Source organism: Pantherophis guttatus, chromosome 4, assembly GCF_059756535.1.
Source record: "Pantherophis guttatus breed Tessera chromosome 4, ASM5975653v1, whole genome shotgun sequence".
Classification (NCBI taxonomy): Eukaryota; Metazoa; Chordata; class Lepidosauria; order Squamata; family Colubridae; genus Pantherophis; species Pantherophis guttatus.
This window is the reverse complement of record NC_142066.1, coordinates 116,532,005-116,559,182: the sequence shown is the minus strand read 5'-3', so window position 1 is coordinate 116,559,182 and position 27,178 is coordinate 116,532,005. Positions and strand designations below refer to the sequence as shown.

General features: G+C 37.6%; 1 protein-coding gene across 3 annotated transcripts in view; it reads left to right on the top strand.

Annotated features, from left to right (window-relative positions):
• Window positions 1–18,411: 18,411 nt before the first annotated feature.
• Window positions 18,412–27,178, top strand: part of CHN2 (chimerin 2) — a 157,231-nt gene continuing 148,464 nt past the window's right edge. For 2 of the 3 annotated variants that reach the window (XM_087892620.1, XM_034402236.3), the window contains exon 1: window positions 18,463–19,188. In XM_087892620.1, coding sequence (XP_087748746.1) covers window positions 19,140–19,188 — 49 coding nt within the window. In that variant the 5' untranslated portion in view covers window positions 18,463–19,139. Of the gene's footprint in view, window positions 19,189–27,178 lie in introns of all 3 variants that reach the window. The other variant, XM_034402235.3, reaches the window with a different exon arrangement.

The following is a 27,178-nucleotide window of genomic DNA, read 5'->3' as shown; positions in this document are numbered from 1 at the left end:
GCTTCCTGCCTCCCCACCCCACACACACCTTTGTTAATGGGCCAGAGGCAAAAACTCAATCCTTTGTCAATGAACCATCATCTGCAACACAATAGGACCCATCTAGAATAGAAACTCACCACATGGCACCTGGGAAGATTACATCAGCCAGCAAGACTAGCTAAGACCCCCACCCCCTGGGAGTCTGACACCCAATCAGGATACTCTTTCGGGGGCCCAGGAAGTTCAAAGCCAGAGAGAGCATAAAACCCGGGGACTCACTATATCTTGCCCATTTTCTGTTGGTTAAACCATCTTTCCAAGCAGTCTCCATGTTTCCAGTGTCTTTTTCCCCACTTGGAGCTGAACCCAGAAGGATATTTCTTCCAACAATTTGGCACCCCCACAGATGGGACTCCAAGCTAACCTAATCAATGGACCTGGCCCAGGTAAGCCTCTCTTGCTAGCAGCAGACCCATTGAGTCTGTGGGCATGTTTTCATGGACCTTGGCCATTTGGAACTAGGTTTTAAAGGGGTTTTGAGTGTTGAACTCAAAGACTGCTTGGAAAGAAGGTGAGTACCTTTAAATTTTAATTTTAAAGCATAGAAAAGGATGGAAAATATGTGTGTGCTTGCATGTATGTGTGCGAGGGCCCTTCTCCCAATCACAGTTGGATCTTGCTTCCTCTGTGCATTTCCTAACCTCAGAAAGACCAACAGTCTGGAGAGCATGGGGTTTTTGCCAAAGCACAGGACCTTCTGTTAGGGAAGGAGGAAGAATGTGTGTGTGGGATTCCACCTGGAAAACAGTCTGATTTCACCCCTTTGAGTGACCTCTAGCTGCACCTCTGCCTACTGCTAGCTCCACCGAGCTATGATCGGTAGGATAGAGAAAGCAAGGGGAGGTCGCCAAACATGGAACTTTGTGTTTAAAAGGAACGAAAGCCGAGTGAAAGCCAAGCGAAAGTGAAAGGGGTATTAAAAGTAGAAAAGGGAGTCCCAGGTGTTCCAATGAAAGCACCCTGAGGTCCATGTGCATGGGGACGTATTGGTACTAACTGTAGGGGCAGTGAGGTGCTCCCGGATTCCGAAAAATCCAGGCAGATTTCATGAAAGGGAATCTGTGTCCTTTTCAGAATCTTTTTTTCTGAAAAATGAAGGAGGATCGTCCGGCTGAGCCAAAGTGAACTTACATTTCAAGGATCAGAGGAAGCTGTAGCTCGAGGATGAGGAAAAATCCCCTGGAAAAGTTAATTGTGGCCTGGGACGCCAGGCGGGTGCCAGTGTTACCTGGCATGAGCAAAGGGAAAGCCCAGAAATTGTGAGGAAATGGGCTAGGCTAAAAGATAACACCGGGAGACAAATTTAGCTTAAAAAAAGGTACTTAAAAGAAAAGGGAAATGTATAGATAGGAATGTTGGGGGTTTTGTTTGTTTTGTTTGTTTGTTTGTCTCTCTGTCCTCTATGCAACCACATAGTATGTTTAAGATTTGTGCCTTCCCTAATTTAACTGAGATTTATAGCAGGAATGATCAGTATGTGTGTAAATCTCAGAGTTCTGTTTTCCTCTCTTTGTCCTCCTTGTTTTTATGTGTATATGTGTAAGTCTTTGTGCGCCCTTGAGGTAATTGTAAATGTAAAATGTATCTGATCCCTAGAGACAAAAATTTGAAATTGTTAGAGAGAGAAAAAAAGGGTTGAAACAATGGAAAATGGGGAAAGAGAGAAAAAAGAAAGAAAGACCCTTTACCCTGTGTTTGTCTGGCCAACAAGAACAGAGTCAAGAGAACTTTTCATTTTCATCTATTTTTTTTCTCCTTCCCTCTCTGTATCTTGAAGTAACAGCTCAAGTTTATGAGGAAATGTTTTAAGTTCATTTACAAGAAAAAAAAATTAAATCTTGCACTCACTGTATGTGTTTAAATGGTTTTACCTGTTCATCTTTTTCCTGAAGCATGTGAATCCAGTTTTTTCTTATCTGTTGTGTCTCCATTTTGTTGAAACCGCATTATCTGTTTAGTAACTGCAATACTGATGTGTTGTTGTTTCTTTTCAATCTCTGCCTGCAAGCTATCTACCACCACCTCCATATCTAATCCTGTTACAATGCCTTTCCTGGGAAGATTACCCACAAAAGCGGGGAGGGGACCCTATTGTAATGTCTTTCAGCCCTGCACAAATGACTCTGCAACCTGTGGAAGCAGAGCACATGGATCCAGATGCTGCCTCCAGAGGAGACCCTCCATCTGTTGAACCAGGAATTGGGTTTGAATCCCGCCTCCACTGAACGTCATCACAGCAACCAGAGTGGAGCAGACCTTCCCAAGCCTGACTGACCAGCCTTTCCACCAAGCATGCTACCCAGCAGACATGAAAGAAAATACCCTGATATGTACAAGTAAAGACTAAAAGACTCTTTTCAATCCCCAGAAGACAGCTGGAAATACTATGGGGAGGGTGGAAATTCATTGTAAGGTTTTCTTTCTTGTCTCATTTATATTGTAATCACTTTATTGTAAGGATTGTATTTGAAAGTGGTTGCCACAGGAAGTTCTGTACACCTTAGATTTTTGTCTGGTGGGGAGGAGAAATATGTCCAAAATGTTTGTATTGCCTGTATTATAAGAGTAGCTGCATACAAATGCACACACAGAGAGACACACCATTCAGAATTAGACTGAAACTATTCCCTTCACTTACCTCCACACAAAGCTTCTCCTAGGTTGATTTTTGCTCTGTGGCACTAAAAGCCCAAGGAGTCATATCTCCCTGCTAATTCCATGGGGAAGGGGGCAATCCCCCTCAGGCAATTTCCTCACTTGAAGAGATAGCAGAAAAAGTGATATCTAAAACCCAAGCCCTGACTGTGACTCACAACCCAGTTGCCCAGTTGCACACGATATGTTGCGCTGGTGGTCTCATGAGTAGAAGTCCCAGGGCTCATTGTGTGTAATAGCAAAAAAAAAAAAAAAAAAGCCTGGATTGCACACTGGCTAACCTCAATTTGGACTCACAAATTCTGGATGCACTAAAGCAAGAACTAGGGCAGGTTTAGTAACCAACCCATGAAATGGGTAAAGGAAAACCATGGTTGTGGAAAATTTTGGGACATGTGCTTGCTTCAAACCTGACTGGAAGCTCACAGAAAGTGATATCTGAAATCTGAAATTAATTGGTATAGAAATTGGATACTATAAAATTCCTACCAGAATTTTTGCCCTGGCTGCTAGACCTTCATGGTTGAAAGCTTTTGGAAGCCACAGAAGGAATCCTTTTCTGTTGTCTCTATCAATGCCTTCCCCTTTGCATCAGAACAATTAAAAGCACCCATCAAGCCTCCCTGACCTGATCAATTTTAATCGTTTGCCAAGAACTTGTTTCAAAACTCACGTTTTGAAAAAAAAAGTAGGGATTGTAGGAAGTTAGCACCCACCCCTTTCCTGGAAGAATGAAATATTTTAGGAAATATTAAAAAGGCAGAATATTATATTTCCCTGGATGAGAAATGGAGAAACATGTTTTAAAGACAAAGCAGCTTCCTGCCTCCTCCCCCCCCCACCAACACACCTTTGTTAATGGGCCAGATGTAAAAACTCAATCCTTTGTCAATGAACCATCATCTGCAACACAATAGGACCTATCTAGGACAGAAACTCACCACATGGCACCTGGGAAGATTACATCAGCCAGCAAGACTAGCTAAGACCCCCACCCCCTGGGAGTCTGACACCCAATCAGGATACTCTTTCGGGGCCCAGGAAGTTCAAAGCCAGAGAGAGCATAAAACCCGGGGACTTGCTGTATCTTGCCCTTTTTCTGTTGGTTAAACCATCTTTCCAAGCAGTCTCCATATTTCTAGTGTCTTTTTCCCCACTTGGAGCTGAACCCAGAAGGATATTTCTTCCAACACATATATAGCCAGTTTAAAATGAATAGCAATGTCATATACATGCAGTTATTCATTAAGTATAACAAGTTGGTGAATTATATAGAAAAGTGTTATATAATTTTCCTTAACGCTATTGAACTGCAACTATTCTGTACATTAGAAAAACTTCTCTTTCTAAGATCAATATCTTACTCCTGGTACTTTTCCATGTGTAATTCAGTAATTTGCTTGAGAGTTTTCTTTCCTTTCAGCTTAAACAATTCCTTGCTTCCTGTTAGTCATTTACCTTCTAATTGTTTTTCCTATCTCTTCATGTTCATTATCATTTTGAGAACTAAAAAAAAAAACCCTTCTGGAACATAATTTCGGCTTTCCTAAGATATTGATCACATCTAGACTTTCTGAAACTCTGTTTTGTCAAACTTTTATAATCATAGCTATTAGATGTCAGTCTCACTAAAATCCAAAACTTATTTTCAAGTCAAATACTGAGCATCACAAATTTTGGGGAGCTAGAAAAAACAAGCCAAAAAGAAATCCTGTTATTTATCTGGCATAGTTAATTGGATATGTAGCATTGAACAGGGTGAGGCTGGCTGCATTAAAATAGTCTTCACCTGACTCTGGAACTATCTGTAGATCCCAATATAACCATGAAATTTTCTAAATGTTGCCATGCATCTGAGAGTTTGTTCCTGCTTCTGGTTCATTGGCTAAGCAAATGAAAGAAAAAGCAGAAACCCATGCTATAATCCTATAATTGTGTTTGGTTAGTTCGTAGTTTGCTATGATAAGCTAGCTAGTATAGTTGGTGTGTTATGCAAATAATAAATTGAAGAACCGTGGTTCAACATCCCATGCAAACAGCAATATAATTTTTCATTTAGTTAGGGTCCAGCACATAAATGAATTAGGGCACGGTGAAAATAAATCATGTAATTCCCAGCACAGTAAAAAAGACCCAGATGAACCTTATTTTATCTTGTTCTATTGTTTGAGTTCATGTAATATTGAAATATAAACTAGCCAAACAGGTTGGATTAAACAATTTAACAAGCCACAAATAACCTATTCACCAAGTTTGGCATGTTGTATAAATGCCCCATTATTTATAAACTAACAGTGGAATAACTTGTTAAACCATATTGTCAACCATAATCTGCAATCATGCTTTGTTCTAAAGTTGGCACTTCAGCTATAGTGAAGTGAATCATTTATGAACCTAGCCTAGGAATTAGTTTATGGTTCAACAGCTATTAATCTTCTGGGAAAATCTATTCCATTTTTGTTTTTCTCTTTATTTATCAAACAAAAAGAAAAACTTGATAACCTCAAAGTTTGTTGAGACATTTATGAAACAGGTAGGGAATTAACAATCTGGGACTGAGTTTTTACTGCTGTCTGGGATACTTTTTCTGGATAGCTATCATTTATTTATTTATCAAATTTATATAGCTTCCCATCTCATTTGTATATGACCCTGACCACATAGGGCATGTCAAAGTTTTCAACTTTCAATTTCTAAACTTTAGGGATGCTCAAAAGTTGTGACATGCCTTGGGGATTGTAAAGATATTTTGATTACTTTAATATAATTTAGATGTGCTTGGTAAGTAACTACATAAATGTCATGACTTTTTAAAATTTTGTTTGTTTCATTTTACAGGTTTAGCTCTCTTTCTCTTTTTGTTAACAAAATGTTATTTTGTCTGAGAGTGTTAGTACTGCTGGCCTTGTTTCTGTGAGTGTGATAACAGATCTGTAATGACTTCTAAAAAAAGAACAAGACTGGGAACATTCACTCATATGAGCAACTTAATTGGGACTAGCAACTTAACTGGGACTAGCAAAAACTTGTTGCTGTCTGAACTTCCAACAAGAATGCAAGACATTCTCAGATATAGCCTACTGTTAAGAGAACAAAGTAGTGATGATGCTAGAAAACTACTCTGTAGCCAGTCTTTTAAGAGACATATATCCAAAAGTGCTTGAAAACTGGGAATGAACGAACCATTCTTTTGTGACCCATTATAAATTCACGAGTGACAATCTTGAACAAGATTGAAGAGAGCTGGGATCAAGCCAAAAATATATTTCTTTGTAGACGAAAGCTAGATGTCAAAGAGAATTTCACTGTGAAACTTGACAAACTGTTGGACATCTTCAATTGCAAGTGTCAAATTGTTCTGTGTGACAAATTCGGCTGCCCTGCTGGCTGCAAAAAAAGAAGTTCACATTATCTGTATCTGCCTTAAGGAGTCTAAAATTCCATGGAAGGTATTTGCTTTTGTTAAAGGTCAGAGAAACAGGATTGGTTCTTTTGGATTGCACCAGATTAGTTTGCCAGATGTGCTCAAGCAGAATCAAATGATCACTCCAAAGGCAAAAGTGACAAGATACAAAGGTTTGCTAAATATAAGTAAAGAAATATTGCAGAAATTTCGATACTGACAAATGAAGCAATTGTCTTTTATGATGAAAATGAAGATAATGTTTTCATGGTTATGAAGGGGCCTTAGACCAAACAAATGCCCTTGTACTTCAAAAGAAAAGATAGAATACAATATATTAGAAATAACAAATGTCGCTATACAGAGCATAAGATACGATATTGATCTATGTGCCACTGCTGCCATTACCACGGTCACCTTCATAGATGCTGGTTTGATCACCAAAGAAGACAAGAGACTTGTAGTTGACCATAATAAAGTAAAGAGAGCCAAAGAAAAACTTTGAACTGCCTAAATCAAGAATTTGATGAGTTCTATAAGAAAGATTAAATAGAATGCATCTTCTTCTATGGTCATATAGATACAACTAAAGTTATGCAGAAATCAAACAGTTCTGACCAGCAATTACCCACCATCAAAGAAGAATATTATTTTATGTGCAGTTGAGCCAGGTGGAAGATATTGTTATCATTTCACACTAGAGAAAGACTCAAAAACAGGAAAACCTGCTCAAGTGATTGCAGATAATCTGTTGTATTTCATGAACAAGAAAGGGATTAACAAAAGCTTGAAGGTTATTGGAGGAGATTCTCCAAATGTTAATGCTGGCTGTGAAGGTGGTGCCATGCACTGGGTAGAAGTCAAGCTTTTCTGGAAATTGATCTGGTTGGTGTATGCACTCCTCATAAATGAGTTATCTATGACACTTAATCACAAAATTGATGAGAAAAACTTGTCTAAGAATAAATGGGCAGTAAAATTGGTAACATGCTAGACAATGCAACAGAACTTGACATTGATCATTCACCAGAGTTTCAATTGGTGAGTTTCTCATTTCACTGGCGACAGTGTTATAAAGGATCTCTCTACTGAGCATGGATATAGGATCACACAGGTTACAGAGGCAGCAAGCAGAGGGTATTCACATGAGAAACGTGAAGGTTATATCATCAAGTCGATGGCTGATATCAAAGAACACATTAAAACAAGACTTGATGAAACTCACTTAAATATTTTTGTAAATTAGATAATTGCTTACTGGTGTTAGTTTATGATTGCATGGATTTTTTTTGCTAAGCTAGATAAGATTCATGCAGAAAAAAACTTTAATTTTTGTAGCACAAGATGTAATTTTGAGAAGATAAAGTTAACAGTATTTGGGTTACAAGAGACTTTTGTGGAGTATATGATCAATCAAAAATAACAGCAGATTTGAATTCCTGATGTAAAAGCACATATTTTTAGAATCCCTCACTGAAAAAAATTGCAAAAATTAATTTTCATCCCATTAAAAGAAACACCAGTATATATAATTAAAGCAAAAAATAAAAAATAAACACAATCAATTAAACAAATTTTAAAAACTTCAGTAACAAAAGACAAGGTAGAATGGCTACTATGGCTAACTCTAAGTCTCATTTAGGCTGTTGTTTTAATACAGTCATTGGTTAGGCTTAAGACATAATTTGATGCATTTTTGGTTTAGTGGGATAGGTATAATTTATTGACAAAATTAAGTTCAAAATATTATGATATATTATAGTGTAGATAAGGAAATGACTTGCTTGCCAAATAAGAATATGAACTGCCAATGTTTTTTCTAACCAGGTGCCTGAACTGCAGAAAAGTAGTGCTTAATAGCTAGCAAAAAACATTTAAACTGCTTCCCACACATACACACATTTTTCCATGTTAGGTAATTACTAATAGCACAGGCAACCTGCTGGGAAAAAAATCTAAATTATCAGTCAAAATCTGCTATTAGTCTTGGGCTGAAATCCACAAAATTGTACAATTCTAATCCTTATATCTGAAGGGTATTTGATATTACTTTTCAAATGATTTTTTTTAAAAAAGGAGAGTTAAAAACAGTTTCATATGACATGCAAGCTTGGTATACATTCTAAAATATGAAATGCTTTATGTGAAGGTATTTATTTTATTTTGAAACAGGAAGAGTGTTGTGTAATTTTGTGTTATTTATTTAATGATGTGAATCACTTTTACCTGTTAAGAGTTGATTCAATGTAGCAAATCATTCTTTTGGTTTTTCCAAAGGCAATATCTCCAGTTGGATATATTTCATAATGAAATTACTGTGTTCACAGAATCTTTCTTTATTGCCAGATCTTCAGGGAAAAAGAGATAAATATAATTTCCACAGCTTTTATAGTTAAAGCCAAGGCTATTATGCAGTAGAATTTCCATCACATTATTCTCCAATCAAAATGTACCCAACAGATGTACAGTTCCCACATCTATTTCCAAACATTATAGCAGATGCCACACATCTGTATTTCATGGCTTAATAAGCTACTAGGAGGATAGGTAAATTAGTGATATTTCCGAAGATTATCTAAATTAACAGAAAAGTACATATTTCCTTTGTGTACAGTTAGATTGTAAAGCTTCATCTTGGATTCTAGAAGTTGCAGCTGACCAGGAAATTGTTCAAATAGTAGAATATCATATGGCAGATTATATCTATAATGGATGCTAATATTAATACTCATTATTCCAAATCCTACGTATATATTTTTGAAATATCCTCTGGTAAATTATTTTAAGAAGCTTCTGCCCTTAATGTAAAGTGAAAGATAAACATAGGCAAATCACTAAAAATAAAATCTGCTGTCCCGTGACAATCCATTCTTATAATATAAAATCTCTTCTGGCAGCTCCAAGCATTCTGTTTTCCTAAGCACAATGCTTTCCCACATTGAATAGATATTTAATTCTTTCACTAGCCTTGTTTTTGTAAAAGTTCATTTAGCTTTTCAGTTTGATAGGACAGAACAGATCTGTCTGGACAATCTAGGCACAGAAGACAAAATTATTCATCTTTCCTTTAAACAAATTGAGAAAACTAAGTATGTCCTGATATTAATTTAGCTTCACTTAATTCTGCCTTCCTAATCTGGTGCCACCTAAATCTGCTGAAGTATGAATAAGAAAAAAATTAAAGAGTTGGACTCAGGGGTGGGTTCTACTTACCTTTACTACTGGTTTGCAACAGGGCCGTGCATGTGCAGAAGCATTTTGATGATGTCAGGGTTGGTGGGCGGAGCCTCCCGCCAGTTTTACTACTAAATAAATAGAAGCACAACAATTTGATGTGGTATGCAATGTGTCTCTTCCCAGTCCCAGCCCTCAATCTTCTTTGCCTAATCATATTTACTCTCCACCTTGCTCACTGCTGGTTTCCCAACTCACTGTTTCCCAGGTCTCCAGCTCTTCATATGCCTTACCTGAGGTTTCCCTTGCTTCCCATTTCCTATCTTGTTTCACATTGTCACCACATTCTCTGTCCACTGGCTGCCTTATTAGCCTTTATCTGCATCTTTGTAATTTATGAAAGATCCAGACTTGAAGCAAGATTAAAGTGAAAGATATTTTTATACTACCAAGCAATTTTTTAAAAGACAAAGGATGATGCAAATTTTCACCACATTTACTCATGGTACTTTACTGATACTAATTTTAAAAATTATAAGTGTAATTTAAATTGATGCTTTATCATAGGGGGGAAAGACCAGGGGTGAAATCCAATATTTTCCTCTACCGGTTCTGTGGGCGTGGCTTGGTGGGCACGGCAAGGGAAGGATACTGCAAAATCTCCATTCCCACCCCACTCTCAGGCCAGCCAGATGTGGTATTTGCCGGTTCTCTGACTACTCAAAATTTCTGCTACCGGTTCTCCAGAACCTGTTAGAACCTGCTGGATTTCACCCATGGGAAAGACTTTATATAGCTGCATAGTCTAACTTGGATGATGACTCTCAAATATCTCTTTATATTTATTTAAACTGAGCCTGCATTGAAGAGCTCTTCAAACAGAGGATACTATCAAGTGAAGAACTTTCTGTAAAGTAAGGGATATGGCCACCTTTGCAAGGCCTTGAAAAGATGTCTTTCAATTTTGATTGAAATAGAAGAATTCAAATAGAAATAGAAGAATTCAAAAAATTTAGATAGACCTGAGTGGTGAGATAAAAAATAGAATTTTTCAGGGAGAAATATAAAGTTCTACATCTGAGTAGAAAAAATATAAGACATGTACAAAGCAAGGCAGTAATATCTATGAAAAGAATCAGTATAACCTTGCCAACCACAAATTAAACATCAACTAGCACTTTTGATAAAACTGTAAAAAAAGACAAATGCTATCTTGAAGAAGATTAATAGGAGCATAGAGTCTGCTCACAGAAAGTAATTGTCTTCCTGGACTATACCATGCTCCATATGGAGTATTATGTTCAGGTCTAGGCACCATAGTTCAAAAAAAAGAGAGAGAGAGAGAGAGAGACAGTGAAGAAATTTAGAAAACAGGTTGGTTAAACTCACAAGGAAGGAGATCCAGACTCAAAATGAGAATAAACTTTCGGATGGTGGATCTTGCTGCCATATGAAAATTAAATATCTTCAAATAGAGGCTGGAGGGTATGTGCTCCATCTGTGATAATATGTGGGAACAACATTGAGAGACAAAGCAAAGAGACAGAACACAATTATAACTGGAACAAACACAGCCACCTGCATTCTGTCTGGTGTAAACAAACACAACAGAATAAAATCAATTTTGATGGCCTTCATTGACAGCCACTTTGTTTCTGGACTCAATTCAATTGCCTATATAGCCCTTCTTGGTTCTGGTCTTTGAGATAATATTCTCCATGCCAAAAACCTATATTCTGAATACATGTGAGGGAAATGGAAAATTATTTTATAAGGCATCTCCCTTCACTTTGCCCTAGCTTAAACTGTGAAGTATGAATGCTTCCTACCTTAGATAGGAACATCGTAGATTATTTCTCACATAACTTTTGGGAATAAATATGTTATATATACAGTGATCAGCATTGAATGTTGGGAGGGTAAAGTTGGTTTGTTCAACCCAAAGTGCTATGATGATTGTTTACTAAGATTATTGATGTTTTTGATACTTCAGAATTGTAATCTACCTAGTTTAATATATAGCATGCATATAAATATATTTAAATAAAGACATGTGGTGAATGAATCTTGACTCTTCTGTTTGAGTTGTATATTTCTATGTAGGTAGGAAGATTGCAGTTCTGCTACAAAATATAGCCTTCTTGAATACTGCTCTGTTTTAGCTAACTTCAAGCTACGTTATTTCCTAAACCTGTGGCTCCAGAGCTGCATGTTGCTCTTTCACCTCTCTGCTGCGGCTCCCTGTCACTCAAAATATGCATCACAACCGCCAATGTGCGACATCTGCCAGCACATGTTTTATTGAGCTTTTCAACCTCAAGTAGGCCAACCATGGATAAATCCAAGAAAAGAAAAGTTTCAGAAGCAAATGGAACATTTAATTCAACTACATAAACTACCATATTTTTCAGAGTATAAGACGCACCTTTTTCCCCCCTAAAAGGGGGTAAAAATTTAAGTGCATCTTATACACCGAATGTAGCCCCGCCCACCCACTGGTCCCCACCCTTTGGCCTCTGCCTCACAGCAGTTACCTCCTTGAAAGCAAACAGCAAGAAAAAAACAGCTCCTTTCAGTTTCAGCACAGCCTAATTAGCACAAGTTGATTGGATCTGCCTCCCGGCTCTCAGCTGATTTGCTCTCAGCTGTTTTGTGCAGGGCTCTGCTGCTTGCAGCAAAGAGGTAAATTGCTGGAGCAGATTTTTTTTCCCTTGTGCTAATCAAGCTATGCTGAAAACGAAAATGAAAGTAAAGCAGGCTGTTTACTGTTAGCTGCAACGAGGCAAAATTGCTCAGAGGAAAAAGCAGATTTCTTTTTCTTCTTTTCCTCACCAAAAAAGGTAGGTGCGTCTTATACTCTGGTGCGTCTTATACTCTGAAAAATACAGTAGTTTTGTGGCCATTCAAGAAATCGTCAGGCATGGGAAGGGTTTTGTGGCTCCTGGTGTTTTCTTTTCTGTGGGAAATGGGTCCAAATGGCTCTTTGAATGTTTAAAGTTGTAGACCCCTGTCCTAGACTTAAAAAGCTTCTCTAAGTAATACTGAGGTTTCTCAGCAAAATGTGAGAAATGTTTCTTCAGCTTACTGGGTTTTAATGTTTTATTGGTTAATCTATCACCATAAATGATACATTCTGGAGTAGAACTAAATTATCACTACGCCAAGTGAGCTTGAACAAGAATACATTCATCCTGGACAGATTGTCCTGGAGAAAACTTATTTATATAGTCAGAAAGAGTCAACATTAACTTTTGGGTACATAATCACATCAATCAGTCAGTCAGTAATCAATCAATCAATCAATCAATCAATCAATCAATCAATAATTACATAATTATCTTAAAAATGTGTAAGATGCTTCTAGAAGTTTGTACCATTCTAGTGTCCTGTGACATTCTGACTGAGAATCAACACTTCAAAACTTTCTTTTCTGCTGTAACTGGGTAGTGTATAACTTATGTTATTCTGAGTCTCATCAATCAGCATTGTTATGGTTTTCCATCAATAAATCTAGTTACAGCTGATCAAGCACTTCTGTCTGCTAAGCTGAATCAATTGGTTGTGCTTAAAAAGAAAACATATATTTCTGAACTGCCAAAGAGCATGTGAAGTTGCTGAGCAATACAAAGAAATCTAATAAAGATATAATATTTGCCATAAAACTTTACTTTTAGAAAGAGGTATAATTTCCCGGAAGAAGCTAACTATACACAAAAGTGGAAACAGTATACATACAATAACCTTAACATTACTCTATGGTAAGGTGGGCAGCCAATAAATTCAATAATGTCACTTATATTCTAATGGCTTGCCCTATCAGCGTTGGTGGGTTGGTCTTGCAGGTTCTTTGGTTGGGCTATTTACTGTTGATTTGTTGGCAGTTCCTTGGTTCGGGATCAATTGTTTGATTGCCGATCTGATGTTAATCTTGGAGTATGTATTATCATGTCACTGAACTTAATCTCTTTAATCTCAGCCAGTCCTTGATTAACCACACTAATTGTAACTGGAAACTTTGTCATTAAATGACACTGTTATAAATTGAAAAAGCACAGGACTATATTGCGTAGTCTAGCCATCCCAGTTGTCTTCATTGCCATCAACCATGCAGTGGGAATAGGAAAGTTCATAAATTGCAGTCATGTGACTAAGGCCATAAGTACAAGGACTGGTTGTAACTACCACATGTTCGGCATTGTTGTAAAGTTTGAACAGTTATCTGAACAAGAGGTTATTAAATGACAACTTCATGTATTATCTGAATAAAACTCCCATACTAGTAACTAGTGCTGCCTGTGAAGCACTGGAGTCAAATCGACCTGCCTAGCCATTCACATCACTTCCTGCATTTGCATTGTGAATCAATTGAACCTTTTGAATGATCTATGAAGACAGTCTCATGTGGAGTGCTGGTAAAGTCATTCACCAATTTAATAACCATGGGATTGCAATTCAATTTGTCTTGCAAAGCATAACATCATCTACATTAACATACGTAATATCGCTATACAATTATTTATTGGAAGACCCCCAGCAAGAATTTTTCAGTGATGTATTGTATACTAGTGATATATTGACCAACCATGCATACTAGTTGCTCTTCCATTTCCTGTTGCTACTAATCTGAGAGACTGAAGCAAAGATCACCATATTAGCACTACCGAGCTCAATGCCTTGGGTCAAACTAGAAACTAAATTAACAACAAAAGTATAATTAAAGCATCAAGAACTCCACCAGAATATCTCGTTCACAAATATATTTATTTTGCAACTTGCCAATAAAGTTATTGAAAACAATCCTCATATACAGAATTCATGTCTCTTGTGACTTGGCAAAGGACATTCTATCTCTGATATTTAGGGCTGGATAAATGCCACAAATAAAATCTTTGCACTACTCAGTTTGTAATCTTGGTATAATATTTTTGCAATTTTGGCAGTTTTCTGTTCTGTGGTATAATTATTGATGAAGATATCACATTCATTTGAGATTTCATTTTCTTAGACACTTTTGAAAAAACAAATAGCTAGAAGCATGTAAATTGCTAAAGACTAGAACATTTTGGAGCTTCAGACGCAAGAAGTAAATGATTATGTCTCTCTCTCTTCACTGTACATGAATTCTTCAATATTGCTTTCTTAATAGATTTTTATGGATATGCTTTTACGTATTTAAAGTATTATTTTTTCTTCCTTGTTTTGTCTGTCCCAAAAGCTTTCATTTTATTATAAGGATAAGATAGTTTCCTTGCATTCAGAGCACTGCCTTCTGTACCTATAGATGCGATTTATTATTTGCAAGAAAAAATGTATAATAAAATGACAAGTAGATTTATAGATTTGTACAGAATTGCATATGCTAATACAGAAGAGAGAGTGACAGACACAATTCATAAACGTTATAACTTATATAGAAAAATATTTCTGCTTAATAGAAAGATGGAATCAATGGTTGCTGGTTCAGTTAATTGTTCAGGTGATAACTGAACAATTAATAGAAAACTTCTATTGTTCTGCTTTCTGAATTGTTTCATATTTCTAACTCAGATTAGGATTGGACATCTTTTTTAAAAAATATTTTTTATTTTATTTTTTTCTTTAAAAACAAGAACAAAAACAAACACAAAACATAAATTTCCATTTTACAACAGTTTCATATCGGTCTTCTTTTAAAATTCATGTTTTTCCCCTCCCCGTCATTACATATATTTATATTTGTGGTTCCCTTGTTCCTTATTTATGTATATATTTCTTTATCTGTTATACATATTATTGTATCTATATATTACTTTACATATATTGTCTGTTTAGTGACATATTAGTAATCCTTCTTACTTGCTGTTCCTGACTCTAGCCATTTATTTCATATTAAATAATATTCCGTTTCATCTTTTTCTTTTATCTCTTTTGTCAATTTGTCCATCTCTGCACAGTCCAAGACTTCCATTATCACCTCTTCCTCTTTTGATATAGTGTTGCTTTTCCAATTCTGTGCATATGTTATCCCGGCTGCCGTTATAATATGTAAAATTAAATATTGTATTTCTTTGGTATAGTTTCTGGAGAGTATTCCCAATAGAAATAGTTCCGGTTTTCAGTCTATTTGGTGTTCAATTATCTCTTCGAGCCACTTTTTGATTTTAGTCCAATATTTTTTTGCAGATGCACACATCCACCATAAATGATGTTCCATAAGATTTCTTACATTTAGGACTGGATATCTTTTTAAACAGAGTATTTGGAGAGCATTTTATTTTCAGCAATATATTGCAAATTAATTGCTATCCTAGTTCTTGTTTATATATCTAATCTAATTAGAGTGCATCATAAATCTTCTCTAACATCTATAGAGAATGCTTTAAAATTTGTTTAACCTTAATTTAAATCAATTTAGATAACTTGTGATGCATGCCAGCAGTACAGAAACATTTTTTCTAATTATATATTAGGAAAAAAGAATCAGATCTGTCCTATAATACAGTACATTCTTGCCCAATCCCATATCTGGTAATCAGTGTCGTTATCTGTTTATCAAAGTCATGATTTATATTTCAAAATTGATAATATTTACTGAAGGCATTGACAAAAATTCTCAAAATATTAATAACAAAATGCATAAAATTTACTAACTGGTGCACGACAGCATTAATAGAAAATATTGGGGACTATATTCCTCATCAGAAATTTAATTTTGCATTTAATGCAGAAAAAATACATCTTCTATTTTCTAAGTATGTCCTCTTTATTTTTTTAATTTGTGTAGAATATTTTCCTCTCAATATTGATGTTTTGGAGTATGTAGGAAAGCTTTTTAAAATCAATGACACTTCCTGAAACTATATCAATTTAAGGTAGCAGAAAGATCCAGGACTTTGACATTTTTAGTTCTAGATGGAATGATACTACCCAAGATGGATCCAGTCTACAACTTGGAGGTTCTCCTGGACTCATATCTTCTTCTTAATTCTCTTAGTTTTGATAGGAGAATCTTTGTACAACTTCAGTTGTGTGCCAGTTGCAGCCTGTGTAGGATCAGGAATACCTGCCCTCAGTCATTCAAGTCATTTTATGTTTTGACTGTTGCAATGCAACACATTGAAGAACATTTGGAAACTATAATTGGTGTAGAGTGTGGCAGTATGGACTATTTTCAGCATGGCCCAAGAGTGGCCCATGTAACACCACTGTTTCATGAGCTGCACTGGCTACTGGTTTGCTTCCAGGCCATCCTATCTGTGCTGGTAGAGGGGGCATGTTGCTGGTATGGCATGTCCAGGAAAAGAGCATTCTCTGCCATCACTCCTTTCTTTGTAACATCCTGTCCTCCAAGGTGAGGTTGACTCCAATCTTCCTGACCTTCCACAAGAGCCAAAAGACCTGTCTCCAATGGGGCTCTAATGGGGGGGGTGTCCATATTGGGAGTGATTGATAGATTAATAACAGATCCTGCCTCCATCCCCATCTTTTAGCTAGGGTTGAGCATTTATATTTTTATAGTATTTCGTTTTATAGTGTATAGTTTTTGTATAGTTTTATCCTTTTAACATTGTAAGCTGGCCTGTTGTGGCCCGCCAGCGGCCTGCGTGGATCGTGGCTGATCCCGATGAGGCTGGTGTGGTGTCGCGCCAGCAGCCGGCACAGCTGGCGCTCGTGTCAGACAGCAAGGAGGCTGAAGAGGATGTGTTGCCAGAGCTAGAGACTCAGCCAGGGCCTTCATAACCTCCAGAGGCTGCTTCAAGTGGAGAGAGCGAAGTGGAGGAGCTTCTTCTCAATGCTCGAACACGCAGGGTTGCCAAAAGGCAGAAGTGGCTACTCAGGAGAAGGAGGTCTCCTTGAGAGTAAGGCTTGAGGATAATTGGCCACTCCCTTAGCCTATTTAAGTCACACGCCTTTAGTAAGTTTCTTGCTGGAAACAACTTGTAATTATCATCAGAACATTTTGGAAAAGTCTTATCATATCTTGTTTTCTGGGCTGGTTGCCAACCTTTGCCAGACTGGTTTATTCTTGCTACTTAATAAATTTGATAAGGACCATTGGTGTGTGTCAACATCCTCAGGAATCCGGAACTGGGGCAGAACATGGCCTGAATTGTCTGTGATAAGATGGGCAACCAATAAATTTCATCAACAAACAAACAAATAAATTTACCAAATTGGATTTATCTCTGGATACAAACTGGCTACTTCATGGGTTTCAAAATTATACAGATAGATCTTGATTAGCAACAATTTTAAATTACGGTTACACTGAAAAGTAATTTTATGAATAGTCCTTGCATTTAGGCCATCACAATATTCCCTATTGCCATGTGATGAACATTCAAGCACTAGTTGGCTAGGTTGAAAAACAATAAATGACAACCAGAAATTGAATGAGAATTCAAGTCCCACATGTTACAAATTGTCAATGGAGAGTCACCTAACAACTGTGTCACTAATTTAAAAACTGCAGTGATTCACTGTAACAGGAAAGGTCATAAAATGGGGCAAAATTCATTTAATAAATGTCTCACTTAACAATAAAAATTTTGGGCTCTCTTGTGGTTGTAAGTCAAGGACTCTTCTCATAAAACTATGTCAGTTGAATAAACTGTGATTTAGACAAGTATTTTATGGAAGAGAATATGTTTTTAAAGACCAATTGAGAAAGCATATCTGAATACAAAAGAAATTGATATGGAAGATACATACAATATTGAATAGTTCTTGCTTATGACAGGAATTCCAAAAATAAAGTTCCTTTAAGGTTGTCAGCCACAGTATGAAAACCTGCAGAATTCTCTCAGGAGATGGGCCAAATTACTCTGCAGCTTGAGGCAAAGGACATGATGGCCTCCCCAATCCAGAAGTTAACAGCTCTAGCAGAAGACCCATTTAAAGAATTATGGATGAAAGACGGATGAAGAAGCACCAAAATGGTGAGCCACCGCTCCAATAATTGTAAGAGCGGTTCTTATCTGCTTTCCACCACCTTCATAGAAATTGACAGAAACCTCCAACAGGTGATTTGGTCACCGAGCTTTACAACAATTGAGATTAACAGTAGGAGACTTTTCTCCTGTTTTAACAGAGGAAGGCGGGAGAGGAGGTGACCAAATCAGACTGGCATACTTGGCACCGGGGAACCGGAAAACGCAACAAGCACCCAGCGCACCCCAAGGCAACCGCTGGGGACCCGCCTTCTCGCTGTTGCCTCCCGCTTCTCCCCTCCCCTAGAAGGCGGCGCGACCTGCCTCTACTTCCCAATGTTGGACCAGCCTTGGCACATGGAAGGAGCGGGAGCTCTCCTGATGCCAGCCAGCGAAGAGAGCGGCGGCCACAGGGGCAGGCTCCGACTGGACGCTCTCGACGCCTCTTTCGCTTCTCGCGCGGGACTCCGTCGGTGCCTGAACCCTGGGCTGTCCCCTCCGCTGTCCCAGGGGCTGCAGCCTGTCTTTTTCTCCGCTTCCTTTGTGTGCGTGAGGGAAGCTTAGGCGGTGGCGGCGGAGGAGGTGGAGTCGCTTGCTGCTTCGCTTGTCAAGGCTTAGCCGTTTAGGCGAAGGGAGGGGAAAAGGCGAGGGAAAAAAGAACTGCTGGGGCGGCTGTAGTCACCGGGAAGCTTTTTATTCCTCAGGCAGGGAGAAAGGAGCTGGACACATCCCGGCACCCTTCCTTAGCTAGCTTCTCCTCCTTGCCAAGCCTCAGAGGGACCAAAATAAACCAGTTACAACAACACGTTATTCGGACAAGGAGCGAGCAAAGGCCAGGCATCGCCTGCTGTTGCTGCTTTGCTCGACGCGACTCCCGCTCTTTGAAATGGGTCGGGAGCGACAGAGACAACCAAACAGCAGCAGAACTAGTCACTAAGGAAGCCGAAGGGAAAAGGATGGCCACATCCAGCAACTCTAGTTTGTCTGGCTCTTCTGTTTCCTCGGGTGAGTTTACAATAACTGCCTCCCTTTCGCTGGCAGGGTTTACCTATCTTACTCTTCTGGGTCTCCCATAGGCTTAAATACAGTTTATTTGTAGAAGGTTTGAGAGAGGAACCTGGTTGTAATTTCTTGTGTCCTACTAAGTTGCTCTTTTGCCCTTTCTCTTTCTGTAGTAGGAACACCCGAGTCTGGATACAGCTGTGTTTTATTCCATTTGCAGGGGAAAGGGGGAAACACTTTGTAGGGAAGGAAGGTGCATCTTTTCTCTGGATGCTAAGTTGAGAAAAGATAAATGTGGAAAGATCTAGCATTTTTAAATCTTATAGCTCTTCTCTCCACTGATAGTTAAGAGTTTTTAAAACTCAAAATACTACATTACAAAATAATAATAATAACCAGGAGACATTCCTGATATCCAGCTGACATGGTCAAACAATAATATGCATCATTACTATTCAAGATAATTCCAGAATCAACAATCTCCAAAAATACTTGTGCTTAGCTGAGCAGTTTATTCTAAGGGTGTGATTACACCTGTTCAGATGCTGAGATGCATGATGTAAGCAGTGGAATATTAAAGAAACCAATTTCCCCTTTCTCTTAGTTTCTTACCTAGACTGGATAAGCACCTAGTACATCTTATACTGAGATGAGTCACTCTCACAGCTGAGGAGAGGTAATTTCTTGATTATAATATCAGGATAGTGACTAGCAGAAAACAACATTTAAGATATTAGGATTCTGAAATGCAGAGGAAAATAAATCTTAATAAAGTTCTTCCATTCTTTCCTGTAACTTTTGGGTATCTTTGAAGAGATCTGAAAGAGAAGTTGAGGCATTGGAAGGCTTGTAAATATTTTTTTCAAAAGACCACCAAGACTATTTTGGTTAACTTTATCATATTCAGACAAAAGGATTTGGAGTGCACACCACACTGAATATAGTATCCATATGCATATTCTAAGAACATTGAATAGGGGCTTGAAGGTAACTCTCAACCAAGGGACATTTTTTTATTGACACAAGGAATCTACAAGACCTTTAAGTGACATAACTGCTTACATTACGTTGAACCATTACGTTCAAGGTTTATTCTAAGAAAAGCAAATTACAATAATCCAGCTCTAAAGTTATCATTGTATCAATTATTGAAGGTGTTAATCTTGTTCAAATAAAGGTGTATATAGTTTATCAGCCAAAGCTGATAAAAAAGCCCTCCAGTGTTATGTGGTTGTCTAACCTGTACCAATATTGCATCTGGAATGACCTGCAATTTGTAAATCTAATACTCAAGTGGGAATACAGAACAGAAATATCTTTCTAAATCTGTTCATCAAAATGAGTAATTTATCAAAGTTTAGATTCAGCGATGCTAATCTTTATACAATGCTCAAAGGTTTTGGAGCCAAAGTTTATATTACATTGAAAGTCTTGACTGTGGCATCTTTTTGTCAAAGCCATTGATTATCCTACATATTTTTTGTGTGTCTGCATGTATATTCTCAACTATGGATAATTGGAGAATACTGTAAATGGTAAAAGCGGAACTGCTTTATTTTGATGCAAGTTTTGCCTCTTTGGTATAAATTTAGTAATGTGTCTTTAAAATAGGGGAAGCTGGGTGTATTATAATGCTTTAGTCATCATTTTTATGAAACCATGAGATTCTGCAGGTGTCTCTGCTCTACTTGACTTATATAGCCTAGATACAGTATCCTCAGGTGATGCGCTGATGTAATGTACTACATAGTCATTATAATGTATAAGATTATTATTCAGATTAATGTTCTTTCCAACTAAAAATAAAAGGTGAAGAGCACCAGTGAGAAAGAAAGAAGAATTATTTATGGGAAATTCAGCATCTGAAGAAAAGATTCTAAAGATGCAAGAAAGCTATTGCTTAATGGCCTGATTCATGCTATGTTCTAAATTATGCTTTAATAAATCATAGGTTATGGAATAAATCATACTTGGTTGTGTTTCAACAATATGCTGAGCCATAATCTTAATTTATAAACCAACTAGTTCTGGCCACAAATCCTTCTAAGCAAACCACTATCTAACAAACAATATTATGATTTAGCATTTTTTATGAAATAGCCATATTAAAATAAAATGGGATCCTAAATGCACTGTACCATCATGTTTACCATATAGTAAAATATATTTGGATAAAATTGCCTAACTACTGTATATCCATACATTAGTGAAGTTTTGGGCTGGTGGAACTGAGAACCACCCTGTAAAATTGGAGTGGATAGCTCAATTAATTTCATGTTGAAATTCATTGATCAAGGCAATTAAAAACTTGGGTTTTTTAATACTAATACCTGTTGTGAATTTTAATTGTAAGAGTTTCAGGTCAGATAAAATAAGTATTTCACAGCACATTATTATATGATGGAATACACAACTGCAAGATGTAGGATAATTTTAAAAAGGAATTAGACAGATTCATGGGCAAATGTATCTGTATTAAAGACTAACTTCAGCACATCACTTGCTGGGAACTTGATTGGTGAAGTAGTTTTGTGCTCATGTCCTACATAAGGCCTTCCATAAATTTCTGATCAGCTAGGAATTAAGAATCTTGGATTAGATAGGCCTCTGTTTTGAGCATGATTAGGTTTCTAATAGAAATGTTCCATATGAGATTAGCCTAGATTGGTTTAAGGATTTGTGTAATTTAGAATACAAAATTTACTAAGGGCTGTATATTCTTCAGACGTGTGAATACACTATGCAAAAAGATTTATTTCTGATATGAATAAAATTTAAAATATGGGAATGCTTTTTAAAGTTCTCTTCAATAAGAAACATTTGTCTTTGCCTTTGTTCTTGAACTTGTCAATTTCAACTGACTGTTCTTCTTTACTAAACAAAAAAAGTGCAGGGAAAATTAGGTCTATAGTAAGTATTTCATTTTCCTCCTCCTTGCAGAAAAGTTTTCAAATACTGCAGTGACTCCAGAATATTTGACTCAATGCAGCCACATTTGACTGGTTGTGGTTTTTGTTTCTTGGAGCTCAGCAAATTTTTCACCATTTTCTAATAGCCTGTAGTCAGTGAATCCAGCTTTTAAAGATGAATAGCATATCATATATGGGTTCAAAAAATAGGTTTTGCAAATGATATATAATTATTTCTATTCATTTGACTTTCCATTGCAAGATTTTCTGTTGTTTGCATAAGGATGAAAACACAAGACCAATAAATTAACAGTTGAGAATCTAGATAAAGCTTCCACTTTATAACTTTCATATATAGGTCAATATAATAATTTGTCAAAGCACAATCAGTGTGGACCATTGAGATAAACTGGTGTAGCTGTTGTGTCCCTCTGTAGGTACAAAATATGGCTCACAGGTCACATCATGTTAATAATTGCAATAAAAAGAAATCATATAGAAACCTTTTTAGACAGAAGTTGAAATACTTAGATATTTCTATATGATGGTTGGATAGTCAGGTCTGTTAGCTAGGCAGTCAGAACTGCACGCTTGCAATTTATCTTTGATTTTTCCAGCAACCAAGCAAGGCAATCTGCTTTGAAATGTTAGGAGAGAAGAACATTTAAGGATTGGGATTTTTGCTGTTTGAACTGAGTGTGTGTGTGTGTGTGTGTGTGTGTGTGTGTGTGTGTGTGTTTGTACACACACACACATACTGCAAGTTTTGTACTGACCATTTTAGAAAAGTTAGAGGAGAAAAAATTGTCTCTTAGAAATAAGAATCAATGTTTTGGAAACCATTCTTGCCTTTTCCCTTATATTAACACTACAACATGCACTCTGAAACATAATGTTTGTCTGTAGAGAGATAAATTCCTACATGTTGACTTTAGAGTGTGAAAAGTAGCATGAAAGAAAAGTAAAGATTCTTGAAGTTGTTCAAACCAGTTTAGTAGCTTTTATTAGATGATTGGTATAAAGAAATGAGCTAGCTAGTATAGCTGGTTTCTCTGCCATTACTTGATTTTGCTGCATTTACATCTGATACCCATGAAGATATCAGTTCAACAGTTTCTGTTAAATTAATTATCACATGCTAGGGTAGTTTTGCCGTTTTGGTGTATCCCAGTGGAATAACAGTTTATTGGATGCCAATTACAAAAAACCCAGCTTTATCCTACATGAATTTAATTAAATACTTTAATTAAAATATAATATATAACCATGATCTTTATTTTTACTTATACTTGCAGATGACATTTTAAATAAAATTTAATCAGTTTCTGAATTAGTATATGCTGAGTATTTTGGTAGTAAATAAGCCCTAGTGAGAGAATGATTGGAACTATCAGTGATGTTGTCTATTTGTCAATTATCATCTGGCCCTTATTTTCATCATACCAAGCAACATGAATGCATTTAATTTTCTCTTGATGTAGTCATATCTAGTTTTTGTGCTTTAGATGAAAGATCAAAGTGGTTATATTAAAAATTGTGTAATTCTTGATGTGATTTGAGTTTGAAATTATTGCTATTATAAATAACAGAAACGATTCAATTTTCTGCCTGATGTTACAAACTGCTCGACAGAAAGTAACTTTGACATAAAGGATTCATTATCCCTTTTATTAGTTTCAATATCACTTTTCCCAGATAATATTCAAAACCTGGTATGGGTTTTTGTTTTGTTTTTAGGCTATAAATTGAAAGCAAACATTTCTAGTTAAGATGCTTGTAGAATAACTTTTGTGACAAATTTGCAAAGTCAAGAATTTTTGAGCAGAGCTGGATATTTTTGCTCTGTTTGTCAAATAGAAAATGATGTAGTGCAATGTTTATGTTGGAATTGCAGATCTTAGGGAATCAATTTTGCAAGTAGCAGTAAATATGAATATTGGAATACCTTATTGGGATAGTACATTCATAAAATATGTGTTTTAGATAGAAAATGTGGTGCTGTATAGACGCTTTTCAAATGCTGTGGAAAACTAGAACCTCTCCTGTGTTAAAACTACATAGGAAAATTAATGTTGCCTATTATCTTCAATTTGTAAGTCAGTTAACAAAACTGCACAAAATATTAGCATATAATAATATGCTATAAAAGAATAAAATTATGCATTATTTAAACTATATCTGAGATATAGTTTATATCTCAGATATTTCTTCTGGCATAATGATAAATTTGTTTGCAATGATGGTTTAACTGTGAGTCAGGCAATGTAGGGAATGATGCTTTTGATCACTTATAAATTACAAAAGTCCCATTATAAGAAATGGAAAGAGGAACAGTTACAAAGAATTCATAGAAATAATCCAGAATTCTAACAATGTCATCACAAATATTAAAGTTCAGAATAAGTTTATATTGGTAAATATTTTGTTGTACAGACAACAAAAGGGCTTCAGTTATGTTTACAATATAAAGAAGATAAAAGAAGTAACATATAAATTTAAAATTTAGCAAAATGCTAACAAATAACAACACATAAAAATATCCTTCTCAGTATCTACTCTGGTGTCCCCTCCCAACAAAAGACCATTTCTTCCAATTTCATCTTGAAGATGGTTTATTTGAATTACTTTAAATGTTAGAGGTCATATGAATTGCATGACGGTTTGCATATCTTTGAGAAATTCTGGAGACAAACCAGACGTGGCATTCAGCCAGTTCGCACCGGCTTGGGTGAACTGGTAGGGGAAATTTGGCCTGGGTCGCCAAACTGGTAGCAACCTCTGGCTGGCTCCGCCCTACCCAGTCGCTCGCTCGCTCGCCCCACCTGCCCAGTTATTTATTTATTTATTTATTTTATTCAATTTGTATATTGCCCTTCTAGTGGACTCAGGGCGGTGCACAGCCAGAACTAAAACACATACTAATACAAAATTTAAAATTATTAAAAGAATTACATACTTTGGCCCAAATTTAAAACAATTCAAATTAAAACCCATTGACAAATTAAAAGCTAAAAAACTAAAAAACTAAAAAAAAAGGGGGGGGGTTTCACGCCAGCCCTGCTTGATGGAAAAGAAAAGTTTTCAGGGCACGGCGAAAGACCCGGAGATCCGATATCCTTCGTATCTCCGGGGGCAAATCGTTCCAGAGGGCAGGAGCTGCCACAGAGAAGGCCCTCCCCCTGGGGGTCGCCAGCTGACATTGCCTGGCTGTCGGCACCCTGAGGAGTCCCGCTCTGTGGGAGTGTACTGGTCGGTGGGAGGCTATCAGCGGCAGAAGGCGGTCCTGCAAATACCCAGGTCCTATGCCATGGAGCGCTTTAAAGGTGGTAACCAACACCTTGAAGCGCACCCGGAAGACCATTGGAAGCCAATGCAGCTCACGCAGGAGAGGTGTCACATGCTCCCATAATCCTCTGCGCAGCCACATTCTGCACCAGTTGGAGCTTCCGGGTGCTCTTCAAGAGGAGCCCCATGTAGAGAGCATTGCAGTAGTCCAGGCGGGAAGTGACGAGTGCCTGAGTGACTGTGTGTAAGGAGTCCCGATCCAGAAAGGGACGCAACTGGTGAATCAGGTGGACCTGATAAAAAGCCCCCCTGGCCACAGCCGTCATATGCTCTTCTAAAGACAGTCATGCATCCAGGAGACCTGGCATTGCACAACATCAACCGAAGGCCCAGGGCCTGAGGATCTGAACAACCCGGGGTGCGAGACGAGCATTGAGGGCCGGAGCATGCAAATGCTTGCAGATAGCAAGTGCGTCCTCCCCTAACACGATATGGCCCCCTGCTCCCGCCATCTGCCCCTCCCACCCACGATGTCGATGGCAATGCCCTTTCCAATATAGGAGCCCTCCCAGCCCCCCGACCCCTGTGGGTTATCCCCCAAACCCACCCTAATCGCCCGCCCAGGTCCCCTTAAATTTTCGCTAAAAATTTTGTTAAAAAACCTCTCAATCTATATCCCTTAAAACCCTTAAAACCCTTAAAATCCTTGTGCCACCCCTTGGGGTTCCAAGACCTGTCCTTAAGGTAAGTTTTTGCAAGGCCCTCTGGCCACACCCAAGAATGGGGGGAATTTCTCAAGGCAACCAAGTCCACAGTTGTATAAGTTCGTATAGTCATACTCAAACATAAAGATCAAGATCACAGATCAGTAGTTCAAGGTCTAAAATCCAAAATCCATCCTAGCAATAGGCAATAAAGACAGAGGTCATGGGGGAGGAAGCGGGGAGATTAAGGTCCGGGGCTTCTGAAAGAGGGGAAATATGGCAACGCATCATGCTTAAGGGAGAGCAGGCGGCGAGCGGGCAGAGACTCCGGGGCCTCAGGAAACGGAATGGGACTTTTAGTCTCATTTTTCATTCTCCTCAGAGGTCTCGAGGAAGGTATTTTGGCAAATTCTTTTACACCTCTCTCCTTTGGCTGGATTTCTATTATACTCCCTCTAGCCAATTGGTTTGGGGCTAACTGTCACAGAGGGCGGAACACCCAGGACAAACCCTCTTTCTGCGAATGGGCTATGTTGAAGGGGCTGGGACGAAGAGGCTGGTGGCCCATTCCCCATGGCAAATGACTGGAGGCATGCCAGCTGAGGATATAAGTCAGGGGAGAATCGCCCAAGGAGAAATGTCCAAGCAGAACAAAAAGTCAGAGACTAAAAGTCCTAGACTCTTAGGGAATGGATGATGTTAAGGAAAAATACAGTATTAATTCAATTTTTTTTTCCTACCGGGTCCTGTGGGCGTAGCTTGGTGGGGGTCATGTGATTGAGTGGGCATGGCCAACTAGATGTCACTCACAGCAAGGTGCCACCGTAGGGAAAAAATTTGAATACTACTACTGAGACAAACCTATTAACTGCCAGATGAATGAAGGACAGAAAATGTCCCTACCTTAAAATGTGGTAACAGACAATCAAGGGAACTACAGACCATTCAGCTTAATATTAATACCTATGAGGGAGAATTCTAACAAAGATAATAAAATAATGGATGTGAAAACAATTTATTATTTGAAAATAATTTGGTGACTGTTACTAATCAACATATTCAACCATGTTTTTATAAGATAATTTCCTTAGTAGG